At 43.1% G+C, this 20,910-nt stretch overlaps 1 protein-coding gene across 1 annotated transcript; it reads left to right on the top strand.

Annotated features, from left to right (window-relative positions):
- The first annotated feature begins 7,720 nt into the window (after positions 1-7,720).
- On the top strand, positions 7,721-20,510 carry LOC144132874 (uncharacterized). Its single transcript, XM_077665589.1, has 6 exons — positions 7,721-7,950; positions 16,160-16,227; positions 17,051-17,173; positions 17,630-17,674; positions 19,462-19,512; positions 20,252-20,510. The coding sequence occupies exons 1-6, from the start codon at positions 7,857-7,859 to the stop codon at positions 20,294-20,296; spliced, it is 426 nt and encodes a 141-aa protein (XP_077521715.1). The 5' UTR covers positions 7,721-7,856; the 3' UTR covers positions 20,297-20,510.
- Positions 20,511-20,910: the final 400 nt, after the last annotated feature.

Below are 20,910 nucleotides of genomic sequence, written 5' to 3'. Positions count from 1 at the left end.
GCGCTGTGAGCGAAAATCACGAAATGGCTCTTGCAGGTGGTCCCCAGAGAGCAACCTAGGAGGCAGGTGGGCCACCTAGGTCACGGTACCTTGCGGTGTCAGCACAACCTGCCCACCGGAGAGTGAACAAACTGCCCGCCGTGGCAGACGTCAGTTAATTTAATGATTGGTTGCTCGGGAAGCGCAGGGCCCATAGCTGGGAGCACCTGACATCGCAGGGTAGTGGCGCATCACTTAACCGCTAGACCACAGCGCCAGAAGGGGCATGAAAACTACAAGGGATCGATGAATGGGGAGTGCAGGATGGCCTCATGCATATACAAGAAACAGCCCGTTAAGCTATGCCGGCATACCCATAAGGCGGAGCTTAAATGATCCCTCCAATTTTGTTTTTAATCTTTTTTCTTTCATATAAATGATGAGTTCAGTGTGTGTAACGGTCCCTGCAGCTCTACATTCTGCAAAATATGCCGTTATCTTCATTACGCCTTTTTCTTTTTCTGCATACGAGAGGACAAACCAATAGATAAGCTAAAACGAAATCTTCTTCCTCGAAATATACACGAACCTTCTGCCATCCCAGCATTTAAATTATGGGCAAAAGCAAACATTACACAAAAAATCGCTGCCTACACGAACGGTCACACGATGCAAACAGTGCGTAAAGTAAGTGAATCACGAGATGTATCCTGTGGTAGAAGTATCCGCGTGAGAATGTTTCAGCGACGCAAACATAATTCCACTTACGTGCTGCACCTTCAAGAATTACCGAGAACTGTCTTTCCGCGACTAGTAAAAAGAAGCGTGTGAAAGAAGCAGAACCGCTTACCGTGTGCACGTTAAATGTCGACTGGGGCGTAGCTAAGCACTGAAGGATTTTCCTTGCTGTGAGTAGTGACGGCGGTATGGATAGCATTTTATATGAGGGGCCTTCAAAGGAGCAGCAAGAATAAATGGCCTTGAAAAAAAAACGCCCTCGAAGTGGTGGCAGCAGCACACCCCGGCAACAGTCTCCTATGTGTGACACTTGTCGGCTTCCTTGTGAACTCTGCCCAGAACACTCCCGGTGAACGTGGAAACGGTTTGTTCGCATAATAATGAGACAGAAAAAATAAAACAGCTTCCTCCTGCCTCACACATGCATTCTCTTTTTCTTTGCGTGCGCGTCGTTGTGGTTGTAAGGGTCTACAGGTGGGCTGGCAGGAAGAACAACGCGCTCTCGCAAACTAAAAGAAAGAAGAGGTAAATTGTGTTGGTTGGAAGGAGAATAAACGAGCGCAATTTTTGTCGCCGCTGATACGCGTTGTATCAAACAGACCAGTTGAGACGATTCGCATGCGACTATTGACGCAACTATGATTACCATGCAAACTTTTGAAGAGATGGGACTGCAGCAAGCAGGATCTTTAGTTTTAGCCTCTCCATCACACTTAAGCTATGGCGCCACTAAAGTGCCTAGAATGTGTGAATTGTTATAAATATTTTTCAAACTTTTCCAGCACATTGCTTGTGACGGGAATCAAATGATGAGTATAACTCTGACGTGGTGAATTGGCGAATGGGATGCTGCGAAAATCCTTAAGCCTTGCAGACTCTTTCTTTCATCGGCTGCGCGGGCTTCTGCATTGTGAATGCTTGTTGAGGGAGATGGTGGGAGCAGGCCTTTCAGGAGGGTGGTGTAGGCGTAGCATTATTAATCCATGGGTTCTCGGAGGTGCAATCACCGGAGGCTGCTCAAAAAGCCCACAAAAGGTGTGGAAGGAAGGCGGAGAGGGTCCGGAAGGTGGTTGGATTTGCTCCGTTCAGAGGTCCGCGCAGAGGTGTGGATGCTTTACTCTCTCACACACAAACAGGATCAACACACTGCCACACAAAAACACTCACACGCACATATACCGTGGGATTTTTGGGCAAAATAGAGCTGCTACTTACACAGGGAAAACAAAGAGGAAATAATGATTTGCGAATTGCGAAATCACATGAAGAGCGTTAGTTAAGCTGTCTTCACCTAAGCTTTGGACAAATTTGGATGCAAGCGTGTACATCGAAAAACGAGGATTCCTTTGGTACCACCCGCATCCCTCTGAGACCACTGGTTTGGGCACTACGGCGCGCCGATGGTCGCCCTCATTATGGCTTCGAGGACCAATGGTCGTCGGTAAGAATCCCTCACAGGAACCAGGCTTCAACTCGACAAACAATTTTGTGCTCCGAATTGTGCCGATTCGTTCACTACACTCTGAATCCTCTGTGCCAAACGCGTGGGCCACAATTTTGTCACCAATGGTGACCCCCAGTTGGCACCAGTCGTGGCACCCGCTCAGACGGTACATTTATAGCGGAACGCCACCACAGGAGGTAAACCGACCGCCGTGTCGGCCCGACGACAGCGCGCGTGCGGTCATGTCATGGGGGTTAAATTTTGCTGAGCTCAGATATTTACGGCCGCCGTCTTGAAATCTCGGATGGACAAAAAACGTTTGAATGCGAGTAGACATAGCCAACGCTCTTACCGCTTAACGCAATCGCATTTGTGGAAGAACGCTGGCGCAGATAGCTGTGTTTAATTTTTTGGTCTCTTCACTGTTTAAAAGTTCCGTTTGCCTTGAGCATAGCTTTTGCCCCATTGCAATGCGTTTATCTACACTGTAAACATGAATACACATATATGGGAATAAAAAGGGAGCAAGCACAATCCTTTTATAAAAGGATCCTTTCAGGACAATCCCTTTTATAAGAGGGAGGGCGCTAGAGGACAACTTACTCCCCTTTTCTCATTTCTCTTTAGTGTATCGACACACGAGAGATTCAGCTTCTCGCCAGCACCTCTTGTTCGTGTGCCAGCATGGCGAAAGTTAAAATCGCCCTCATTCCAACTCAGGATGCCTAACAGAATTGTAATCATGTAAAAATGGTTCGCACACAGATAAAAAGCAACAATATTAGCTGTAACATGGCAAAAATCAAAATATTAGTACGTTCATGCAGAAGCCTTGGATTACTATGACTAGTGAAGGCACTGATTGCTTAGAGAAAACGAGAAAACAAACTTGTCCAGTTCCATCAGCGCTCACAGTTGCCGCGACCTTCTCTGGCCTTGAAAATCTAGTGCACTGATCGCCGCGGGAGGAGTTACGGCGTCATCAAGATGCTTTGCAGGCTAGGTCACTCGCAGAGAAAACTGGGAGAGTTCCAGGAACGAACGAGGGAAACCTTGGCCGATTCGACCGACGTACATTACGTTCTGGAGAGGCAATTGCGTTCAAGGTGTTGCCCTCGCTACGTACCGCTTTGCTGACATAGCGGCAATTAGTGCTCTCATGCGTACTTTGGTCCCCGGAATCCTAAAGGTCACTTGACCTTCTAGTTTAGTTGCTACTACTGGCGGCCTTTGAAACAGCTTCTACGGCGTTCGTGAAAGCAGCGTAGCCCTTTTTCGGATATTACCTACAAATCTTTAGCAGTTTGCGTATTTGCGTCGTGGCAGCAGGTTCGATTGGCCCGATATCGAGATTGTTTGCATTGGCTTTTCTAACAATAAAAACACTTCAACCTCATGGATGAGCCGGAACTTTCACGAGGGTCATTTTATAAAATACACTGCGATCGCGTACGTTATAAAATGAGCAGGATTCAGTAAAGAGAGAAAACATTTTCTCTCATTTGCCTTCAGACAAATGCTCTCGTTGACAAAATGGGTCACCCAATAAAGCCTACAAAACGTTCTTTTTGGCAGAAGCAATGCACAGAGTGTTTGGAAATAGGATTATGCAAACTGTGTCGAGTATGATGCCACCCGTTCTACAAGCGCGTATCCTAAATACAACACGGTAATGGTTAGAAGCGCCATTATGCGCATTTTTTTCGACCCAGCCTTCCTAAAGGAAGTGAACTTCACACGTTGACCTTCAATTGCCTCGACTCTAGAAAGGAAAAAAAAAACAATGTTTGTCATGCTTTTCAAAACAGTGTCCGTTTAGCTTTTCGAGCACATCTTCCTGGTGGAAAACAATGGAAAAGATCTTATTGAGACATCGAATCAGATGCGGTATTATAGGTCCACTGTCGAAAGAATAGAAAAGCTTCTTGCCAACTCTCAAACTGATCCCGATTACAACGCCGTGGCCAACACGCATTAACGTGGTATCTGGAAAGGGATTTCGAAGAAGGAGAACAGTTGTCCTCGAGTTTTCCCGCCCCCCTTTTTCTCGCGAGAAACCATCTGCTTCATCTAAACATCGGCCACACATAGTCAAGCAGCACTGACGAGTCGGAATAGATCGGAATAGAATGCACGAACAGTCTCTCATAACAAAAGGGCGAAGAGATGCCGGGATAATGAAACATAGGGCACTGGGGGGGTACAACAGGTATGAAGTCCTCAGAGGTATTTGGAAAGGAATAATGGTGCCGGTGCTTACTTTCGGGAATGCGGTTCTATGCTTAAGGGCTGAAGTTCAGTCGCGATTACAAGTAAATCAGAGAACTGTTGGAAGATTACCACTAGGTGCCCACGGGAAATCTACAAACGAGGCAGTACAGGGCGATATGGGCTTGGCAACGTTCGAAGCACGTGAAGGTCAGAGTAAAGTACTATACGAAGAACGCCTGAGGAAATTGGACTATTAGAGGTTGGCAGCTAAGGTATTTAAATACCTGTACAGAAAGAGCTTTGACACATAGTGGCGAAAACGAACTAGAAAGCTGGCCAGTAAGTTTGTAGAGACGAGGAAGGAGAAAGAAAGAGCATTAAACGACAGGTTAAAAACGTCGAAGGTAAAAATTGGATATATTCAATGGAAAAGAAGCATAGTGTAGAGCTATATCGATGCTGGAAAAGGCAGATCAGGAAGGAAACGTTTTATGATAACTCAAGAGGCAGTGCCCTCCTCCTTGAAGCTAGGTCAGGGTGTCTTAGAACGCGCAGCTAGAAAAAGAAATTTAACGAAGATGACACATGTGCTGTGTGTGGTAAATGTGTAGAAACAATAGAACACCTCATTCTAAAATGTGATGGTATCCATCCCGATGTCGATGCAGGCACAGTCACTCTTCCTGTGGCCTTAGAGTTTAGAGATAACAATTGTCATGTAAATAAATCTGCGGTGGAAATTAGCAAAAAGCGATTGGAGGATTGGTGGCTCAAAAGCAGAAAGGTGACATAAGTTTTAAAGTGTAGGATGGCGTATTTTAAAGAAAATGGCGAATTTTATTAACAACTTACAGCAGAGCTAAACAAAAATAAAGGGAAAAAAACTGAGCATGGTGGCAACTACCACTGCCTCGTTTCAAAGGAAACGCTCCTACCTTCCATCCAGGTAAGATTTTCCTGTAGACCACTTTCGTTTTATCATAGATATCTTTGTTGCCATGTGTGGCTGTGGCTGTTATATTGGTGTTATGTGGCTGTTATATGGCACTATGCTGGTGAAGCAGGCTTTCAAAGGTGAAATAACATGGCACAGGGCTTGTGAACGCGTTCTGCGGTCTACATAAAGTGATCGAGCAGTGTGCGTATTGACGCAAAGTGCATCGCAGGTGCCTAGCCGTGAATCTGCTCTTGGTCACGTTCTGGCTCCAAGTATTGAATTTTGTTTCTATTAACACGCACGTGAACGTTCGAGCTATTATGTACATCTATCAGGAAGAGCGTTCAGCCGGTGTTCTCGTTTTTCTGAGAAGTGCCGGAAGAGGTAGGCCCGCTTGTCAACGGCTTAGCGGCAGCTCTTCGAAAAACATCGTATACATAATGTATCCGCATTGCTCGCCGCCAAGCGCTTTGATATAGGCATTTCTTGCTGCGGGGTCTTTGTCGTCCGCAGAGAGAGGGAACACGGTGTTAGAAAATGATGTCCTTTTCTTGTGGTCGAACTGTTCCTGACCTTCGCTTTACTCAGTCGGGAATTGCGGCGATGTGTGGCGGCCCTGTTCACTACAGTTTTTGAAACGTTCTTGCACATGTCAACGTTCACAGAGTAAACTAGCCGCAATCCTCTCCGCAGGAAGTGACATTGAGCCACGGTGCTTCCCAAGTTAATGTGGCCGGTTTGGTTCCATACGCGCACCTGTGTTCCTGTGCACGGGGGCATGCAGCTCGAAATAAAAGAAAAATAATTCACTCTCGAGCAGGACACGGCTGTTTTGCTTAAGAGCTTACGATCAGTGAATGCTGCAGTTAACAAAATCGCCTTCTTTTGCTTGTTCGCAACGCCGTTAGGGAATTATCGGAGCAATCAAATTACAATTACGCTTCCTTCGTTTTGTGCCCTTTTTGCAATACTCTTTCTTCTTCTACCTTATTTTCCAGAGCAGCCCTGGTTAAGCACACCAGGAAGCCCGGATTGAAAAGAGACTTAAACCATAAAAGCAATGGCGTTATTATCTCTCTGTCATGTGACGAATTCTTCCTAAATCTACATGGTAAAGGGCCTACTTACTTCCGTGTGTTAAATTGGAGCCTACTTGCTAACGTCGAGCACTGATCTTGTTAATTTTTACTTTGGAGCAATTCAAGAGTACGAGTTGTTGCTAAAGTGGCCCAGAAGAGACTGAAACAGCTCACAGCCGTGTTTTCTAAAATATAAGTATTTTTTTTTCTGGAATTCAGCTCCAAATAGTTTTTTGACCAGACAGTCTTCTAGTCTCGTTTTTTTTAAGCTCAAATGAATGCATTCGTACACTACAGTACGGATTTCACCGGCAGCCCCACTTTGTTTAACAAGGGCACGACTCCGCTACACATCAATGGTTGCAAGACGTCCCAAGGCTCCCACCGCTTTTTACAATGTTTACTTGCATCGGTTATTTGCCGCCTCTGGGTTCATCGCCACAGAAATTCGTGCCGGAGATACTGCGGCCAACACGCGTGCTTGCTTCAAGCCGAAAGGCGAAAAGGAACAACCGAAGAAACCGGTTCAAAAAGCTGTGCACGAAAGGAAAGTGAAGAAGGGATTACGAAATCGAGCTGAGCCCCGAAGGGTGTCCTTGGACACTTTCACCTACGTCACATATGTGTTCCTTCTCACTCACCGAGGCCCGTAGCCCGCCCAGTGAATGTCGGCAAATGTAAATTCCCGCTCGCAGCTGAAACCTGTTGTCGACCGACACCCGCCACTTTACCTGTAAGCTATCTGTGCGATTGTCGCTACACCAGCGAACGCGGCTGAGTTCATCGTGGCGGCGTCGCACGGAATGACGCTCTATGTTGTCGTTAGAGTATTTCCGTTTCTTTTCGCGATCCATTGGCGCGGATCGCTTTTGCGCAAGCTTATGCCTCCGCCCTTACGTCGGCATCGTCGTTGTGTGGCCGATGGTTTTCTTTTTTCTTCTTCGCCTGCCTTTTCCTCTGACTGCCTTTGACTTTGTGAAGCGCTCGCGCAGCTCGCTCGCCATTGACAGCCGCGAATTGAGCTCTTAGCTGCGCACGTCGACTACTCGGAAGCAGGTGTCCTTGACTGCCCTTGAGGAAGAGCGACAAAGGGGAGAGAGAAAGGCTGGAAGAGCAAAGAGTTTCTGTCTCTCCTTTTATACTCACTATCGGCCCGGCAACATCCACTGAAAGTTCACTCCTTGCCGCCGCGATGACTCTTGTGTAGCGAGGCGGTGAGTGTGTGCAGGAAAGAGAAGTTTTACTCACTTTTTTTTTCTCTGAATCCTCCTCCTCCGCCACCTTGCGGATTGTGGCCGTCGTCCGCTGCTTGGCGTGCGGGTCACAAGGCCGGCTGGTCGGTGCAGCGATAGCGTCGTTTGACGTCTTGCGCCCGTCGGTGGCCAACCTGTTTGCCTGCCTCTGTAGCAGCAAGCAACAGCCCGTTGTAGTGCCCGTAGTTTCATCCCACCGTCGGAGTTTAACAAACATGTTGCGTCTGAGCGCGTTGATAGTTCCTCTAGTGGGACTTTTAACCGTTGTTGTCCACGTTCAAGCACAGGAGATCCTCTGCCCTCAGCACAGTGAGTGAAGTGACTTTCGTGGTTTCTGTGTACTTGTATCTGTCTCAGACGTAAACGCAAATGTTGCTCGGTGGAAAGCAGATGCGCTTCTCAGGCACGGCGCGAAGTTTTATTAATCATTGTGCCCGCTCACCACAAAAATGAACAGACGAGTTTTGAAGTGTAGAATTTTGATCGCGCTTGTTTTCTGTCTGCAAGATTTAGCACGGTGTCGTTAAAGAAGTGTTGGTTTGGCAAAATGAAGAATTGAAAACGTTTTCGCAAGAAACTCTGCTAACCAAGTCGATAAACACAGCAACGTTCTGTTAGCGAACTGCACTTGCAATGTCAAGGAGCTGTTCAACACCGCTGCAGTTGATGTTAAACTGTAGTAGACCGGTCACCGTGTAAAGTTTCCTTTCCTTTAACTGTCTCCACCTCTTATGATTTGAACGAACCGTCTTCTGTTCAACAAAACTCTTCGTACCGATTTCCCTTTAGAAGTAGTTCAGATTTTCTTGCTCGAGTATTTATGATACACTTCTGGTCGATCATACCGATCTTCACGGGGTGGACCTCCAGATGGTATACCTGTGAACATGAGTGTACAGAGCATGCTATGGCATCCAAACCTTCATAACGCGTTCCCTGGTGGAAACTTATATACCTATCATAACAAGTGCACACTCCTAATGGGCTCTGATGCGATCTGTCCTCACACACGACGTCAACGAATTTCCGCCGGAGTAGGAATCATTGTACCTACAAGTGAATAGTGAACTGCATTTAGTCATGTCTGAACCGCACATTCATGAATAAACGCATACGGGATGCGAATTCACGGGGGAAAAATTGTTTGCTCTTTGGTTCGTTGGCTTCCCTTCATGTTCCTATGCTCTTCATTGACCTGCTGTGCATCACCGTGCAGAAATAACTTTTTTCTCGGCGAACTTGTGTGCTCGGAATAAACGTAAAATACCAGAGCCATGGCCGCAATTGTCGCGTTTTTGCTCTTTCGTAAATTTCCACATTACCTGAATGTAATAAAAATGAGCTCATATCTGGTTTGATGCTTTTTTCTTTTTATTATGCTCATTGGTAACAGTTCCATGCAGTATGTGTCCCTATCATTCGAAGCAGAACAGATGCGAAACTTGCTTTCATAGTTACTCTGTTACTGCGGCCACGGTGACCGCCTTGAAAACGAGACACTCGGTTCCAGTTGCCACAGTAAATTTTTTTATTTGATTCTCGCAGTCTTGATGCACGTTTCCAAATTCCTTCGTCGCTCTCCGTGACATTTCTGAACATTTATTAATTGTCGTGTCAAGAAATAGTTGTCCCTTAAAAAAAAAATACTGGTGCCCTCTTACTGATGTGTGCCCAAAAGTTGCGGATGGTCAGTGTGAGTGTTAATCGATATATTTACAAGACATGACTTCTCTTCTCGTACGGCCATTGATGCGGGTATGAAAAAAATGAACAAGCAAACGCTGTTGTAGGCACACATTTTCCTTAACAATGAGGCCAAGTCAAACGGAGCATACAAAGATATTTCGGTTCTTCTTTTTCCCCCTGTCGGAATAAAAAAGTGACAGAGCCCCATCAAAATATGCGAAAAATGCTTCGTAATTTTTCATTTTCAGATTTTTAAGTTCATATACAGTATCTTTCAGTAACTTTTTTTTTCTCTAGTCCTTTTTTTCATTTCATTTCATTTATTGAAGCCTTAAGGGCCCGTGGGCATTACATAAGGCGGGGGCAAGAACAGTGTGTACAACATATGGTACCAGTGCAATACTTTTCGGTAGTAAATACACAAAACTCTGTTTTTTGTACAGATATATTTGTTTTGCGTACGATTTCATGGACAAAAACATTACAGAAAATCTGTCGTAACGATAGAAAATTTTCTGTTACTCTTCTCGACAGGGCTCAGAGTAATTTGTAACCCAGGAATGCCAAAAATTTGGATTCTTTTAAAGATAACTCATCATGCATTAGCACACTCGAAGATATCTCTTTCCGCTCTTCCAGGGCGAAGTGTTACATCCGTTTATGATGGAACAAAGCCTCGGACGACACAACTGTATTAAAAAATTTACGAGGGCGCCAGTCTGTCCTATTGCATCACTCTGTCTGCTTATATATCGAAGCTTGGGCGTTCAAATAGATTCACCAGGCCTCCCAAAGGCTTCCAAATCAGCGCAGAACATTCAGTTATGCCTGAAAAATTGGTTTCTTCTGTCGCTTTTTTTTGGTCAATCTGCCCTCGTCGACCCGGCCTCTGTTTGACTCCTTAAATATGAAACTTTAAAATTCGATGTTAATGTCTGAGCCGGGGGGCAAAATTTTTGAGCACATGCCACCATTGCTTGTCTCTGGTTTATGCTCTTTTGGGCTACACTGGCGACACAGTACTTTTCGAGTCTTTCAAGTGATACACTCTGAATAAACCATGTTCTCTTTGCTCCCGCGTGATCCATGCTGACTATAGCTTCAAATGGGCTACGAAGGCAAGTTTACTTTCAAACAAGGAGCAACAGCATACGTTTACAAAGTTCGGGCTATCTTTTTTCGGCTTATTAAAGGATGCATGCTGAGAAGAGCACATTGAATAAAGTTGAAAAATCGCAGATGTGCAACTCTACCAGATCGAATTTGTCTAAAAATCAGTTACGCTGTTGTCGTGCGCGGTGAATACTAGTTTGTGAAGCAGTTTTATGGAGGAAGAAAAGTGTGCTTTCAATGCCTTTAGCCTTTATTTAAAGTTTTCGGCTTGACTCGCATGAAGTCTTCGAGAAACATCTTATAAATTTAGGTTTTGACGTAACGGTTCAAGTTGCGTGATTTTTAATATGTCCGGAATCTTCGCAAAGCCCAATGACTGTCAAATAATAATAATAATAATAATAATAATAATAATAATAATAATAATAATAATAATAATAATAATAATAATAATAATAATAATAATTGGCTTTTGGGGGAAAGGAAATGGCGCAGTATCTGTCTCATATATCGTTGGACACCTGAACCGCGCCGTAAGGGAAGGGTAAAGGAGGGAGTGAAAGAAGAATGGAACATTTCAGTTTTTATCATTTCTAATATTGATTCTAATACCGACAGTAGCTTGATAACTGATGCCTTTTTACGATAAGCTGCTTCTTTCCACTCTTCTAGGTAAAGTTAGCGGTCATGTTGACTTCACTGCGCGAAACAGACAAGCACGAAAAACACGAAATGGCAGGAACGGTAGCCTCGTGTCTGTCGTTCTTCTTCTTCTTTTTCTTCTTCTTCTTCTTCTTCTTCTTCTTCTTCTTCTTCTTCTTCTTCTTCTTCTTCTTCTTCTTCTTCTTCTTCTTCTTCTTCTTCTTCTTCTTCTTCTTCTTCTTCTTCTTCTCCTTAGTAAGCATGGCACATACCCGCGCAGGGGGATTGGCCAAGGTTCAGTAGATAATCCCAATGAGGTATTTGTGCGGGGAAAATAGGCGTGAGAAGACTGAATCAAGATAAAAATGGGAAAAGTCAAATGAATTAAAGAAATATGTACTAATTGGAATAGAATCGAGCATTTTTGGACATTCGACAAAATTTTGTAGACAGCTAACAAGGTAATCGATCAGTTGCACTTATGTAATCATGAAGATAGCAGCAGACACTGCTTAACGGGAATCCCTTTGCGCTCGCACAGAACGAAATAATAACTGGAAGAGACAGAGGGAGTCCTAACCTCGAAAGAGGGACCTCCAAATACTGTTTTGTCTGAACTGCGAACCGCCGTCAAGAGAGAAAAAAATGATCTATTGTTTCTACTTGCCCACATGTACACAAAGGTTTGTAGCAGCGAACCCACGTCTGCATAAGTACAAATTTATGTGAGGGGTTCTCCATCGCAGAAGCGTCATTGAGACCTCACAAAGCCTTGATTTACGCCACCGGATATTCCATGGGAACATTAAGTGGCTAAAATTCACGGTATTGAGCAATGGATCACTCAAAGTGGCTGAAATATGTTGGAAGCGCTGGAAACGTGAAGTTTCTACCAAAACGACGTGAGGGACGGGATAAATTACAGGAGCGCTGAGAGCTGACCTTGCCATTGCCACCTCGTCAAAATAGACGCCCGAATGCCCAGGTACCCAGACAAAGCGGATCTGAACTGAACTGAACTGAACTGATCTTTATTTACCAGAAAGGCTGGTGGGTCACCCGGGCTAAAAGCTGTAATCAAACAGCTTGACGAGGCCCAGGCAACCCTTACAAGGCAGCATAGAGGAGACCACTAAATAATAAAGACACTAATAAAAATGATGAAAAAAGGTTAACATGAAATATTCAGGTTTACAAAAAATAAGAAACACTTTCAGGTAGTTCGATATAAAATGTGTACACAAAGACTGCATTTTTTGTTACATGTTGACACAAATGGCATGAATAATGAGAAGGCATCTTCGTGAGCAATTGGAGGGAAGCTGTAAAATAATAACCAAGAAACACTGTAGCGAAAAAAAAACCGCATTACAAATTGGAAAAAAGCTGTAGCAGTTGAACAGGGGTCAACATTTGATGTGTTGATATTTGTTTAATACAGACGGAAGATTGTGACGTAAAGAGTGGAGCTTGTAATCGGTGCGGAAAAAGGGTACAAGCCGCGTGTCTTTACTGCGTGTGTTTTAGTGTGATGCTGCAATGGACCAGAAATTGCTAAAACTGACCGAAAGCCGACAGGTGAAAAGTAATGTGAGCGTAAGAGTCTGTATTCATACATGCAATTTACATGAAGAATTTTGTACTGCTTGAAAAAATGTAGGGTGGAAGATAGATAATCTAGACAAAATATATGACGAATAGCCTTTTTTGTAGCACGAGAATTTTGCTTAGGTTCTGTTTAGTTGTTGTTAGCCACACCAAGCTGCAGTAATTAATTTGTGAGGCAAACAAAGCTTAATATATTTGAAGTTTTATTTTTACCGGAAGAATGGCGCGTGTACGTGATATTGCCTCAGTTGCAGAGGAAAGCTTCTTACATAATTTCCCAACGTGTAAATCCCATGTTAAATATGAGGAGAATGTAACGCCAAGAATCGTGTGCTGCTCAACCACTTCAATATCCTGTCCATCAAATTTATTTGGTTGACTTTAAACGAATACTTTATTACGAGCACGGAAAAGCATGACCTTGGTTTTTTTAGGATTGATTTTAAGCTGATTTGATTGTGACTAATGACCACTTTTTTCAAGCAAATGATTACATCGGATCACTAAATTTTTTGCACCTGTACCTGTAATATTGTAATCATCAGCATATATAACGAAATTAACTGGTTGTCGACACAAACTATGTCGTTAATGAATAGATTTAATAAAAGAGGCCTTACACGCTCCCTTGCGGGACGCCATTTAATATCTGTGATGGGGATGACATTCGATTGTTAATACAAACGCATTGTGATCTGTTTTCCAACTATGACTTGAATAGCTGAAGAGGTTTGCCACGAACGCCATTTATTAAGAGTTTTTCAGTTAAAATATCATAATGAAGAGAGTAAAAAGCCTTGCTAAAGTCTATAAACAACCCAAGTGTAATTTATCGGTTTTCAACATTTTGGATAAGGTGTTCTTTTAGCGTAAGGAGTGCTGACTCTGTCGACCTGCCCTTTCTGAAACCATACTGCGCATCCGAAATAACGCCTATTCTATTGAAAAAGTTATTTAATCTCGTGTATAAAATTTTCTCAAAGCCCTTCGAGAAGACGGGCAGAACAGATATAGGTCGATAGTTTGTGGGTTCTTGCATTGCGCCGAACAAAAAACCTAAGCGAACGATTCAATAAAGATTTTCCCTAATTTTAGAGATAAACTAGAACTGAATGGCAGTTTTCAAGTATAAGAACCCGTGCTACATGCCTAAAAAGTTTGAGAAGAGCCACACCAGTGGCCAGAAACTCTGCGAAAAATATAGGAGTATAACCTGGGATACGAACGGAATAGCTCCGAGCCAGCTCCTGCGAATATATCCCAACCGCCGCCTTCTCACAGCTGCCGGAGGCGTCAGTGGAGATAACAGTATGAAGGGGACAAATAAAAATACTAGTCATGACGAGATTGACGCCCTATTTTGCTGTAGACAATTAGATTGTTGGGTAAATGTTGCTGCACAGAAGAAAACTAAGTACCCGGAAATCACCCGTTTTTCATCATTTTGTCCCGATCGCACAAGCTGGCACTCGAAGCAAAAAAAGGACTAAATTTCTTTTATAGCTGGATGTACTCACTTCAAACTAAGGGAGTTATGCTGGAGCAAATCTTTATCTGGCGCCATCGTGCCTTCCACTCTTGGTGTTGTGCAAATACGACACAATAGGCTCTCTTACTCGTTTTTATATAAGATGTAGAATTTTTTTTAAGAAAACGCAAAAACACGTCGAGGAAACTTTATTAATTAAGTCGGCTATCTAGGGCGTCAAATCCGTATTGACTAGAATTTTTATTTAAAACGCCTGTGCTAGCACTCTGTGTCCATATTCAAAACAACATAATGTTTGCATATCTGATATGTTTTTTTCGGGCATACGGCAGAATACAGGTACATAAATAAACTTATTTTGAGTAATATGGAAGTTTAATAACGTCACAAGATACTCTGAGAAGCAGCTAAATTAAAATTGGTAGGATTTTTGCGTAGTTAAACCGAGTAGACGGGCGAAAGCATGTGCTTAGCCTGGTTGGCTCATTCTTTTGCTTTGCTGGGTCGTCAGCTCGTCTGGCGACGATATTAGAATCAGGTTAAGCTCTCATTGATGTAGAGCTATTGAGATGGAAGTTTATGAAGAAGACAATGTGAGCTGAGATGTGATTACGGGTATGTGCCATAGCTTCAGAGGCAACAACAGACGCTATCGGTTGAGGCGATAGCAGAGTGCACTGTTGCAATGGCCAGCAAAGCTGGCCTATTCGAGCCGCCGGGGGTTGCCATCCCAGTCGCGTCACTGTTTTATTTTATTTCTTTATTTCACAAATACGGAACTTAACGTAGTGTCGCTGTTGTTTGGCAACGACCGAAAACCGTAAGATCGGTTGACAAGATTCATAGTCGGGGTTAGAGCGAACTAAAATTTCTGTTGTTGGAAAATTACCTGCCGCGGTGGCTTTCACTGGTTTTGGTGCTGGGCTGCTGGTCTCAAGGCGGGTTTGATATCAGACCCGTCGGCAGTAATTCGATAGAGGTGAAAAACGAGAGCGCACGTGTTTTCTGCGATGTCACCACACGGTAAACAACCATAAGTTGTGTCAGTTAACAAAAACGAAGCCCTCTACTACGACGTTCCTCATTGTCCATGTCGCTCTTCTGGGCGTTGAATCCAGAGATCAAATCTTTTTTTTTTTTATTTTTACACTAGAAATTTTCGGAGCCATTAAAATGGATAACCAGAAACATTAAAAAGATTTCTGATGATATTTTTGCACGTTTTGAACAAGAGTAAACGCCGACAAGAAAAAATCAATGTTCTGCGGGTTCTGCGGTCGTCGAACGGAATGACCGCCGCTTTCGGCCGTTCTCAATTTAAAGCTGATAGCGAACATTCCAGATAGAGCGTGCAAAGTTACTACAACATTCTGCAACAATGTAGCATCCGTTCTGACGGAATGCGATCAATCAAGATAAATCTGGTCGTGTCTCGCATCGCAAACATAGCGATAATGCGGCGTGCCGGCAGCTTTGAAGAATTAACAAACACTGCAAAAATTCGCGGCAATATCATCTTTTGCGCTCAGCCGCTCATTTTCAAAGCTGCTGAGTAGATGAAAAACTGTTTCCGCCATTCATGTTTGGTGACAGTTCTTTAATAGTAATAATATTTTAAAGAACAATTTCAGATGGTCTAGAGGGCCACTTGAGAGCATGGAGATAAACCGCAGCAGTGGTGTAGTGCTTTGAGCATACGCCTTGCATAATGTGCGGGGCTCGATCCACAGTGGCGCCGGCTATCCACCGTTGATAAAACGGGTGCAACTTTTTCATGATTTGTAGCTTCAAACTTTCGCCTCGTTAGAAATGTTGTACTGTTGTGTTCATTTCTTTAAAAGTCGACTGCACCGAAATGAACACTACAAAAGCCTACTGTGCTTATATGTACTCTAGGATGAAAAATAATTCATCGCATGTGCATGCACTGGCAGGTGAAGCAGTAAAACGTTTCGTCTTTTATTTTGCATTTGCTTGCAGAACACCTGGAGGGTGAGGTCCAAAAATGCAAGACGCTTTTGCCAGACCTGGCAGGCAAGAAAGACAAGGTGAGGACAGGCACAAGGCGTATGCTGAAAATAAGGAAAATATTGGTTAGCAAAACGTTCCCTATGTTATAGTGAAAAATATACTACTCTGATAACCACAGTAATGAGGGAATCTTGACAAAAAAGCTGGGAGCAATCTTAGTTTATCTTTTATATCTCTGTCTTGTCAAATCTATATATAATAATAATATTACTACGACTGATGCTTCAGTAAAAGTAAAAAATAGTCAAAAGTCATATTCAGTAGTCACTCACAAATTAGATAATCAAGGTGCTCGCAAAGGAACACATCGGCCTTTAATGCACTGCATCGTTCTTTTGTTTAAATGGTGCCGACCTTTAAACGTTTGTTCACTGAATACCAAGCACACATCAAACTTCCAGAATAACACAGTGAGAACTCATTAATCCTGCACATATGTCCACGTAAACATGGTCAGCAAATATGTTAGTATATACTGAAGTTACCTGTCATTCTTTCACGACGACAACATGACATAACGGGCGTGTCTTCTCGGCACAAACTTTAGTGCTCTATTATCGACTCCGACTTGTTTTGAATCAACTGGCGTTAGGTAAACATACAGTGTCCACCAGAAGCCACGCATCACCAATCAGCAAGCATTCGTCGAGCGATTATTTAATTCAATTTGCTCGCCGAACGCGACACAAGTACGCTGCTAAGAAGAGCAGCGGTTGTTTGGACCAACAAAGTACTCTGAATGTACTGTTAGCAAGAGCACTGCGGCTTTGTTACAGCCGTGAGCAGTGTTCTTGCACTTGTTCGCTGACGGAGTGGCGGTGTACTGCATGCGACTCGCAGGTCGCTGCGGTGAGTCTACGCTACGGCCTTCGCTGCGCCCGCGAGGTGGATCCCGACATCTCCATTCCTGACATCCGGGAGCGACGCTGCAAAACCGATGACCCTCAGGACTTTCCGCGAAAGGTCGGTGCAGCAAAACTTCTTCCTCTTTTATATTTGAACTGGTTATCCTTGACATTCGGTGTTGATGCCGGTGCCGCATTATGCGACCATTCCAGCCAGCAGTGCTTTCTTAAGGAGTTTTCAACTGCAATGCTTTTCCTTGATGTCTCTTGCGTCCGTCGTGTCAGATGGCTAAAGTACTGCTTCAAACAAAGGATGTTCCTGCATGTGCGGAGCGTGCGCAATTAAAAATATCTACCGTTGAGAATGACTCCTTCGGAACTATCAGATTTAACTGCAGTGCAGAACACCATCGGGTGACATCTGTTCTAGGCGAAAGAGTTTCCTTCTCACAACGTAGCAGTTACGTGCTTGGAAGGAGTTTGATCATACGTGGATTTCGGGTACGTTTGTGAGAAAAAAGTTATATCACTGCGGTGCTAATACCTGATCTTTTTTTTTGTCTCTGCGTCGCAGTTTTATCAGTGCTGGAACCGGCTTCTGGACACCGATGAACTCTTGGTAAGTCTAGACGTAATGCTCTCCTTTGATACAACTCCAATCTCATGCACTGTTTTTCTATTTTTTTCAACCCCGGCGTTTCGTAGATAACTTTAATAGAGGTTCCGTCTGCGACTCCCGAAGGCGTATATATATATATATATATATATATATATATATATATATATATATATATATATATATATATATATATATATATATATATATATATATATAGCATGCTTAATAGCAGGCTGCACCTTTAAGCGGCAAGCCCTCTTAGATATAGTTGTTTACAGTTTATTTATATAATATGAGCCAGCTGACCTCTTTCCAATCACCAATCTTGTCTGCAGGCGCACTCCACCCAACTTGTGAAGTGATATATTTAAGCATACGCAAACTGTCGTTCTCTATAGACTACACCTAATTATAATAGTACAATTTCCGTTGCTATGTACATGAGTCGCGTGTCGCCGAAGCGATTTCCGCGAAAGATCCCACCATCAAGGCCAACCTCAGAGCCTTCACATGTTGCAACAACTTCACATTTTCCCACCACTTTTCTCTTCCGCCTCGCTAAAAATTATTTCTCATAATTTGAGGCTTAAACCTTTTGCCGAAAATGAATTTTAGGCAAACAATATTGATCAGTGTCTCCCTCCAGTACACAAAGAAGGTTTTTAATGTGTGCTGCCCCACCCTCCTTAGCGTTTGAGAGCCGTGACTTGTCATGGAACTTTAATGTATGAAGTATATCTTTTCGGCAAACGTGTACCTATCCAGTTTACCCTTTAAAACATTTTCGCAGCAGAACACCTAATTAAAATAAAATGTGCCAGGCAGACCACTCTCACATGCGACCTTTTGTTTGCGATGACTGCAATTCTGTGTAGTCCAAGGAGAGCTGGCTTGAGATAAAAATATATAAAAAAGTTTGCTCATGCGATTCGGGAGTACATTTTTTTTGTGTATAGATAGTTGGTGCTCGACGATCTGCCAACAGGAAAAAAACACGATGCTGTGGTTTGTTTGCTTTTCAGTGTTAGACTAGTGCTGAATGTTACTCCTCCAAAAATAATTCCTAAACGTGTATGCAACAAAATTCATGGAATGGAACAGCTAGTCACCGATTATGATTGCTTAAAAGGAAATGACATTTTTATTTGGGTGGCCCTAAGGTATTTGTTCTGAAACGGTGATAATATCAGGAGCTGCAGCAATTGAGGAAAAGTTTTAACTCCTATCTAATCATAGCATGAAACTCCCACCTGTTTCTGATATGAAAAAGCTAAGACTGTTTCTTTTCTTAATAAAACTCATTCCTTTTAGCTTACCTTCAGTTAAGACAAAATGGTTTGGATTGATTTCTTGTAACTATTTACGCTTTCGGTTTTTGCTTTGAGCGCTCTAAATTTTTTATTTATTGCACAACCTCCTGGCACTATATCGTTCTTTCCACCCTATTTACCAGCATATTGGTACGTTTGAACCACATGGGAAGTGCATTTAACCCCTCTGTTTTCCTGCATCCTGCGTTGTTTTTTTTTGCACTGAGGAGAACGACGTCTTGAATAAATATTTCGAAAAACACCTAGAAGTTAAAGCAAGCGCCGTTAGACACTACATAAACATGTCTAGCCAGCTGTTTTCGACGTAGCTATCAAATGTCTTGTTACTGCAGCATGTCCACATTGTTTTGAGTGCAAAAAATAAACAAGCGGATTTCGCATAGAACGCACGTGGAAATAGTTTTAACTGCTACGAAGTTTAAATGTTTTCTGACGAAATTTACGTTCTCCTCCCAGACAAGAGTTGGATTCAGCGGTGAAGACCTTGAAAAGTTCCGGTCAGCAGCGGTGAGTGATTTAAATTTGATGCAGCGGTTTTACTTTGAAAAAAAAAACTTGGTTATGTTTTTCGGTTCGTAATGTTCTGCTTCACATGAAAATTCTAATGAGGACACTTTATCCTTCCAGCTAAAATTCCTTTGTGCGGTTCTTTTCAACAAGGAGTAAAAAGTATTACAAACGCACAAAAATCGAACAAAAACCAACAGAATGCTTAAACGTCCAACAGTTTTCTCACATACGACATACAATTTCTCTATCACTGATAAAAACTTCACCGTCTCGGCAATCATCAAAAACATATTACGCTCCTGGTTGTTATGCGCTTTCTCTTATAAGCCTCTATGGCTGCTAGATCTGCCACTGGAAATCGCACTTTAAAGCTGCCCATTCTTCCCATAGAACATGAGAGCAAGAAAAAACAGCAGGTAGCAAAAACTAACCGATAAAATAAGGACATTTTAGGCCAGCCATACCATTTCTGGGGTGTCTTATTGCCATACCGAGTATGTTCTGCACGACGGTGAGCAGTAGAACCATAGGTTCATTAATGACATGTCGAAACTACCCCAGAATAATCCCAATAATAGCAGAGCCTTTATAAGCTCGCGCACATCCATTACGACTCACCATGGCTATTGGCTGAGAGCCATATGTGATTAGGGCATGAGTTTTTCTGAGCTCTATTGAACGCCTTACAGCGTATTTCCTGAGCTCATTATATCTTTTCTGTGTGTTTTCCTTCCAGAAATGCGTCAACAATGTAATCGAGAAGACCTTGGACGAACAATAGCCATATGCTTGGGATATTCATCGGGAGCCTTCATCAATTCCTCTAGTGAGGACGTCAAAACATGTTATGCAAGAAGTTGGAAAGGATCCAGCGACACCTTGGAACACCAAAAGTGACATGTTGACGCACAGTCGAAATAGCACAAGAAAGAAAAAACGCTGAACGAGAGTCACTTGTTCTTCACAGGGTGTGATAAAACAGAATACTTACCACACCTGATATCTCGGAATTTTATATTGATATCTTCGCAATGTGAACTCATTGATAAGCGGTTCTCTAAATTATGAGCTGCGCTTACTGTGTTTCCTTAAAGTCATTAGCGTTCTTTTAGGAAACAGAGGTCGAGAGTCCTTATAGTTTTCTGTCACTAAGCACAGTTTTGTATTGATAGGGTAGCCTTCGATGTGAACCTATCTTTGTGTTTTCCTAGATATGTGCCCCTGCTAAGGCCCTGCCAGAAGAAAACAAAAGGCGAAATTAAAAATAGAGGGAGCCCCCCCCCACCCCCCCCCCCACCCCCCGTTCTGGAGTTATCTTTGACTTAATCCTATAAAATTCAAAGAATCAGGACTCGAAACTAACCAAAGCGGCGAATTACCAGAAAAAAAACGGTT

This window comes from Amblyomma americanum, chromosome 5 (assembly GCF_052857255.1).
Source record: "Amblyomma americanum isolate KBUSLIRL-KWMA chromosome 5, ASM5285725v1, whole genome shotgun sequence".
In the NCBI taxonomy this organism is placed as follows: Eukaryota; Metazoa; Arthropoda; class Arachnida; order Ixodida; family Ixodidae; genus Amblyomma; species Amblyomma americanum.
The sequence above is the reverse complement of the archived record's forward strand: the minus strand, read 5'-3'. Positions and strand labels throughout refer to the sequence as shown.